We start from the raw sequence: 7,941 nt of genomic DNA on the forward strand, positions 1-7,941 counted from the left end.
TGCAACAGAGGTACACTGCAATTAAAATATTCAGATGGCTCCCAAAGTGATCTAAAATAATGCCTATTCACATGAAAACATCACAGCTTTGAAATTCAATGTCTTTAGCCCTACCAAGGCAAGAAAATATATGTTACATTGTACTTGAAGGATGAAAAAGATTGAATGTTAGGTAAATGTTTTCATTTTCATTTCTAACTCTGGCGCAACAAAATGAGATGTTAATTATTTGCATGTAAATCTAGCAGAACTGAGTCTTCCACAGGATGAATCATTTTGTTTTCTTCTTTTTTTTTTTTAATTTAATGATTGAAAAGGGAGTCTTGTGATGAGAAGAAATACATATTTCTCTGGAAAATTAATTTAAGGCAGCAAACGCAGTGGCCATTTAAAGCTGAAGTGGCCCTAAGGAACAGTCAAGTGGGTCTGATCCTGCCTAATTTGGAGCTGATGTGATCACACATCTGTGATTAGATGCACTACTCGTGCATACACAGATGTGTGCTGGCACAGTGGAAGTTATTCTGTGTATTTTCAGGATACAGAAATGTATGCATACACACATTAAAGATATGATCACATCTGTGAATTTGTAAATGGATCTTTCCATTCACGGTATGGGAAAGTGGATAGAATTTTAGCAGTGTGCTTCAGGACTGCAGTGCCTTTTTTGTTTTCTTTTTGCTGAAATGCTAAAATGCAGAGATCCTTCTGCCTTATTGGCACATTATAAATGCAGAGCAAAGGAAGGAAATCCTGATGGAGTGCTTATTTAAGTTGTGGTTGTTTTATGTAGTTCTAAAATATGGTCAAGTTTTCAGGCTCAAAGTTTCTTTATCCATGGCTCAGTATCCAGTATCTCAGCTGCTGTCATACAGGATGATACCTCTCCTTAACAAGTATGCTTCCTTTACATCTTTAGACTGTTACAGCTATAACGTTGGCACTTCTTAAGCTAAATGGGCTGGAATAGGTGGTCTTAGTATTTTTTTCCAGCTGTAATGATTCTGTAATTCTATGACTCCACGATCAAGCCAGTCAAAGCAAAGTTTATGCAGCTTTGTGAAATATCTGTAAGAAAAAAGAATACAGTTTTTTGAAAGCAGGAACATGCTTTCAATAAAACCTCTGTCCTGATTTCAGCTCATTCTGTAGATAGCTTTCCCTTTTATTTACAAACATTTACACTGTATACAGGCTTTTAAAAGATTACACATTGGAGGATGTGCCTTTTCAGGGATGACCTTTAGCAGTAGACTAGCATTAAATATTCCAAACTCACTTCTGTGTGGCAGAAAACTTGTGCTCTAGACACTAAGTGAAACTCATGGTTAAAAGATAAGGTCCCTCTTCCAAGTCTTTGCAATACAGTGCTAAATTCACTCTCTGTGTCTCTCAGGGTGATCCAGGAGAAAAAGGCCCTCCAGGAAAAGAGGTAAGTTAGATTCCCACTTATTTCAAAACAGTGCTTGTGTCTCAGGAAAAAAAATTCAAGAATGATACCTGGTTGCATCCAAATGTTTCCGTTTCTTTTTGCTTGATTTGTTGATATCTGAAAGCAAACAGAGATCTCAGAGATCTATGAGACAAACAGGGAAATGTATTTTCTCCACGTCTCAGGAATCATTGTGAATGCATGCACTTTATTGCTTACTACTTATCTTTCATGCTCACCCTTATTTTGTTGCAGGGCGCTCCAGGGAAACCAGGTGAAATTGGCTCCAAAGGAGAGAGGGTAGGTTGGAGAGTATTACTAGTGACTTCTTTATGGATACCCCATTCCTGGATGTGTTCAAGGCCAGACTGTATGATTTAGTGGTTGGCAGCCCTGCCTGTGGCAGGAGGGTTGGTACTAGATCTCTGAGGTCCCTTCCAACCCAAGCCGTTCTATGGCTCATTACTCTGGAATAGAAAGAGCTGTTTTGAGGTAGGGGCTGGGGGAAGGGATCATTTAAGAGTGAGGTGTGGCCTGTAGAGATCTTTTACTCTTCCCCTTTCCTACCAGCCCTCTCTTTAATCATACAGCATTAGTAATAATTTGTGGATCATTTGTAATTCACCAGATGCTGTATTCAGTAACTGCCAACTCAGCTGCTTGTGTTTTGCAGTGATTGGAAATCACAAGTTTGCCATTTATTTTGTGGTGGTAATGTCAGGTTTTTATTTATTTATTTATTTTGGGTTTTTTGCTTAGGGAGAGCCTGGTATCAAAGGTGAAAAAGGTCCTCAAGGAGAAAAGGGCCCTCCAGGTGAACCTGGGATACCTGGTCATAAAGGCCATCCAGGACTGATGGGACCCCACGGACCACCAGGAGACACTGGGCAAGTTGGTCCTCCTGGTCCACCAGGACAACCAGGATTTCCAGGACCCCGGGTAAGGCTGTCAGATAAAGGCTTTGTGCAGTCATTTTACTGCAATAGTGGATGATCAGAAAAGCTTCTAAGGTTGTGGTAAGGCTGGGAGAAACCAGAGTGAGCATGAGCTACAATGAGAAGCCAGCATTTTTATCACCTATCTCTTGATATATAAAAAGCAGAGCTGTGTTTTCTGGGGTATTGGTATAAGCTTCAAGAACTGAACAATGCAGACTGATAGCCAGCGAGGCCAGTCTCTGACTCCTTATGCCTTTAACAGCCTAAATCAGGTCATGCAACTATGTCCGTGCATACCCCGAGTCCAAAAAATCTTCTTGCTGTTCTTAAAGTGTAGCATTTCATATAGAGGTCTTATGTCTCCCTGTGCTGCTGGTTGCTATGAGAAACAAGGTGCTGAGCCATGGAAAGGTCACTGCTCTATTCCTGGAAATTCTGGAGTCAGCTCATCTGAATTCATGAAATCCTATTTTCGTTTAATGTTCTTTCCTCTTTTTATTTGATTTTTTTCTAATCAGAAACAATCTAGCTGTTGAAAACGCCTGAGGGTAATGTATGTAGAAGAATGAGAACAATGACTGACCTGACATTGGTGAAGCTGATATGTCCATCCTGAGAATTAATTTGAGATTGCCTCGGGGGGGGGAAATAAATAGTAAAATAATCTCTAATAATGTAAACACTGGGTAAACTCTAGACAAAACATTTTTTGTGTCTCAGCAACAGAGATTTGATACTACCCAGCGATGATTATAAAGACTTAATGCAACTAATAGAGTTAAACTGTCGAAAGATAACATATAAGCCTTCAAATTATGTTCCACGATGATGTTTGCTTATTGGGATATTCGCTAAGAGACATCACAAGTGGTTAGTCGTAATGAAAAAATTGCTTCGTTTGTCACCATCAAACACATATTTTCCTCACACAAAATTTGCTTTGGGAAGAAGGCAGCAAATGTACCAACTCCATCCTTATTAGCAATTTTATTGGTTAAAATGGAAATGTCTCTTGGCTATTTAATACAATCTAAATTTGTTACTGAAGAATAACTTTGGATTCAGAAGACTTCATTAAGGTTCTATAAACAGAGGAGACAGCATGCATTATTGTATGTTAGAAGTATTAATTCTGAGGGAAAAATAAGACTTTCATGTAAATTCAAAGAAGAATGCAAGCTGATAAGAAATATTTTCAGAATTGTCACAGATGGAAGGAACAATTTTAATTAAAAAATTGTTTTTCAAGTGAAACATATCACTGTACATAGGAAAATATTTGATTGTGTTGGTTCAAAATCATCGTCACACGAACGAGCTGAGAGAGGTTAATAAAGGGCACTAGTCATTGGAGGATGGACCAGGACCAGGCAGCCCTATCTCCCTACCTCTTTTCAACACCTTGCAAACAGGTAGAACTTTGTGTATGCTTGGAAGAATGGATAAATGTGTAGATTGACTGCTGTTCTGCTGAGATAAGGCCTGTCAGCACACCATGCATCCAGTATCAGTGCCTGTGCCTACTCTGGGTACTTGCCTTAACTATCCTGGAGGAAACTTGCAGTGCTGAGGAAAGAGGAAGGCTTTCCATAGTGGTCAAGTGGAGCAGAAGTCACCTGATTGTTTCTATTACTTCTTCTATTAGTGTATAGAGAGATTTAATAAAGACCAGGTTAGGTGGGGCCCTGGGCAGTCTGGCAACCCTGCCCATGGCAAGGAGTTGGAGCTCAATTATCTTTAAGCTCCCTTCCAATCTAAGCCATTCTATGACTTTATGACTTATCCTCTGAGCAGGCTTCTTTCTTACACTGTTGAGTCCATGGCTTGCCAGCAGTATGGGAATTATGGATGGTTTGAATCCCTTTATGTTCTTCTTATTCCAAGCAGTCTCTGTAGCCTCATGTATGCACTGGGTGAATAAATTCATTCCTCTCCTCTAGTCCCTTCACCTAAAGTTTCATTTCCACATCTCCAGACTGTGATTATTATATTGTGTTGCTACTGTAATTCTTACTCCCTAGGGGGAGCCTCCATCTCTAGAGACTCTGAGAAGACTCATCCAAGAGGAGTTAGCCAAGCAGCTAGATGGTAAGTAATCAGCTCCAAGAAGCCAACAGGTAGATCTGAGAGTATGAAGAATAACTGACCATAGTTGTCGTGTTGTAGCTGACACCTGAAAGTGGGTGTAGGTTGCTGTTTTTCTCATAGTATTTGAATTGCAGGCCAGTATTGACTTACAGCTACAGTGAACTGAAGAGAAGTAGTGCTTCTCTGCACACAGCTCTTCGAGCAGCTGAAACATATCCATGACATGTTCCTCCCTTCTAGAGATCGTGGTGAAATTAGGTGACTTGTTCTAAGGAGTTTATTTACATGCTCTCAGAATTCGATTTCCACCCCAGTCTAATAGCAGTCAAGAGTTTGTGTCACTGAACAGGGCACAGAAAACCCTTCTCCCTTATTTCTGTAGGAAGTTTTTGTGATGCTAAGTGTATTTAAAGAGCCCTCAAGGCTGCTCAGTTTGAATCTGAGAGCTGTGAGCAATGTGGCCGCATGGAATTCGGATGATATGCTGACAGAGGGAGCTGCCTTAGTTGTGATTTGTGATTTCAGAGGCAGAGGTGGGTACATTGGCTGATGAGTACATTGGTCTTCAGTCCATTTGTGTAACGTCCCAGAACAAGAAATGAAAACTTTCTCCCTAAAGAGCAGCCACATAGCATCCCACTGTGTAGGAGAAGCAGAGGAAACATTCTGCTTTTCAGATCAGCAATGATTTCAGTTCTACACAAACCCACCAACTGTACTATTAAAGAAAAAGACATTCAGGTCCTCCTTGAACAAGGAGCAGAGAGAAGAGTTTAGGATTATGCATGATATTCAAGAGAAATATGAAAGTATGGAGAAATTAGGTTGAAATAATTTAGAAAGGATAAGGGAAGTACTCTCATGGCTTCTGGGAAAGGCTGTATGGCAATGACAAATAAGTAGCCCAGAAAATTTCATCAGTTCTATACTTGGACTATTACTGGACCACTGTTTCCAGATCTCCATCAGTTAGAAAAATTATCCTCTTGTCTATCAAACCCATTGATGGTTGGACTAGATGATCTTGTAGGTCCTTTCAAACCTTATGAACCTATGAACCATTTCTCTCTTTTCACAGCAAAGTTAGCCTATCTCTTGGCTCAGATACAGCCTACACATGTGAAGGCATCCCATGGCAGACCAGGACCTCCTGGTCCCCCAGGGAAAGAAGGACTACCAGGAAGAACTGGGCCTCCAGGAGAGCCTGGCCGGCCTGGACAGACTGGGTCTGAAGGACCACCCGGACCCATTGGTCCCAAGGGTGAGCAAACCTTGGTGTGTTTGGGAAATCCAATAGAGGCATCCACCACATGTTCTTCAGGGCAGGCACCGAGTACCAGAAAGAATACCCTGAGGGCTGGTGTGAGAAGCAGTTCTGGTGAAGAGCTAGGAAACGAAACAAACTGAAAAGAATTTTCTTCTATTAATTTTAAAAGGAAAAAATAATGCTTCAAATTGTTTAAGCACCTCCTGGAATTGTAATTCCTGAAAGCCTTTATTCTTTCAATACAAACATCCCATAGCTTGCCAGATGTCTGTGTCCTAGGATCTGAGTTTCCATCATAGTCTTACTTGCCTTGGGCAGATTTTATTGAGATGTTGTAGTATTATAAACAATAAGCTGGAATTGCTTAACCATCTTGGTATTCACCTTTTCTCTGAGTAGCATTGAAGTAGTACTCAAAACTCTTGATAGAAGCAGCCTCAGTCTTTTAAAGCAGATTTTTTGAATGTGACCAGCAACTGCAGAGTGTGTGTTTTACCTTTGGACAGAATTGAAGTGGGTTAGGTCTTCATTCCCACTTATTCCCTTTCTTAGAAGAGTGACAATTAGGAACTATGTTTTAACAAATACGTTGGTTTAAGTGTGGATAAAAGGCCTGTGGTAGTTTGTTCCACAGATAAGGCTCATCAATTAATTGCTGTTTTTCCCCTCTCTACAGGAGAAAGAGGAGCAAAGGGTGAGAAAGGAGATACAGGCATTGGACAGCGAGGTGAAATAGGTCCTCCAGGAATTCCAGGTATTCTTTTTTAGAAAGCTACACACAAAAGAATAATAGATATATATCACTCAGAACAGCCACAGAGGCAAAGGTGCCTTCTATATTAAATGAATAATCATGATGACATAAATAAAGGCATGCACTACTTCTATAGCCTGTGGCCCAAAAGGGAGAAATAAAATCCTGACATCACACCTTTGTTTCTTCATCCTGATTGGCAAATCCAGTGTCAGTAACAGTTAGGTTAACTGACCTTAGGGACAAGACCAAAGTGAGGCTTTATTTACTGGGTACACAGTGAAGTGCCTTATCTGCACTTGCCAGAATCTTCTCGTGACCAATCTGAATGCAGAGATCCAGGTAGCTTCAGCCTGTTACAAAAGATTGTATCTAAAACACCTGTGTTTCAGGCACACAGCTCAAGCTTTATCTTTGAACAAGAAGAATACCTATTATATTGTTTCTAGTTTGTAATTAGGAGCCATCTATCAGCTTTACCTTTACCCTGCATTGGTGGGAGAGGAAATCATGGGAAAAATGCATTACTCCATGGGCTGCATTGGGTGTCGTGGTCCTGCATTGCCTTAAAATAACATTGAACACACTATGCTTCATGCAATGAATTATGTCCCACAAATGACTCTTGCCTCAAGGTTTTCTATTCTCACCACCTCTCTATGAGGACTGTGTATCTTTACTTGGTCTGTGCAGCCACATAATTTCAGCAACATGATGAGAGCATAGTACAATTTTGTAATCCAGTTACACATACAGGGTGGACATCTCACATTCAGAGGAGCCATGTTTGCCCTATCTTTACAGAAATACATCAGCCAGACTGAAATCTGTGCAATCTGATGCCTGTATAGGCAGTAAAGCCATCTCCTGTGACGCTGTACTACCAAGTGCTGCACTCTGAATCTGCCACTGACCAAGGGCATTATGTTTTTATTTTAGGCCTCCCAGGGGAGCCTGGCTATGCCAAAGATGGGATACCAGGACCACCTGGCCCTCAAGGTGAAGCTGGGGTACCTGGCCTCATGGGCCCACAGGGACCTCCAGGAGCCAATGGACAGTGTGACCCCTCTCAGTGTGCTTACTATGCACGCCTGGCTGCCAGGCCTGCCAATGTCAAAGGGCCCTAGGATACAGGGAGTATCCCCAGACTTGTTTTTAAAACTTGAATTCATCCAGCCTGCCAAGAGCTCTCAGATGTCTTCGACTGTGTTTCTTTCATGGAAGGCTTTCTAAAGCCAACAAATGCTGCCGGTCGGTCAGATTATTTTTATGAATTATAATAATAATTATTATTACCTTTGATGTGATATGTGAATTTGTTCTTGTTCTCTCTAACACCAGAACATATTAAAACATTAAAAATGTTTTTTCTGTTTGTTTTTTTTCTTTTGAAGAGCATACAACATTGATGCATTGTGTAGCAGTTTATGTAAAACCATTCTGATCCCATTTTTTTCTC

At 40.7% G+C, this 7,941-nt stretch overlaps 1 protein-coding gene across 1 annotated transcript in view; it reads left to right on the plus strand.

The window, feature by feature from the left end:
• The window catches only part of COL22A1 (collagen type XXII alpha 1 chain), a 198,059-nt gene extending 190,118 nt beyond the window's left edge, over nt 1–7,941 (plus strand). The window contains exons 59-65 of the mRNA XM_065752765.1: nt 1,400–1,435; nt 1,691–1,735; nt 2,195–2,374; nt 4,395–4,461; nt 5,540–5,722; nt 6,405–6,482; nt 7,422–7,941. Of these exons, the coding sequence (XP_065608837.1) occupies nt 1,400–1,435; nt 1,691–1,735; nt 2,195–2,374; nt 4,395–4,461; nt 5,540–5,722; nt 6,405–6,482; nt 7,422–7,609 (777 nt within the window). The 3' untranslated portion in view covers nt 7,610–7,941. The remainder of the gene's footprint in view (nt 1–1,399; nt 1,436–1,690; nt 1,736–2,194; nt 2,375–4,394; nt 4,462–5,539; nt 5,723–6,404; nt 6,483–7,421) is intronic.

This window comes from Cyrtonyx montezumae, unplaced genomic scaffold (assembly GCF_038088225.1).
Source record: "Cyrtonyx montezumae isolate F1298 unplaced genomic scaffold, pur_monq_1.0 scaffold_8, whole genome shotgun sequence".
NCBI lineage: Eukaryota > Metazoa > Chordata > Aves > Galliformes > Odontophoridae > Cyrtonyx > Cyrtonyx montezumae.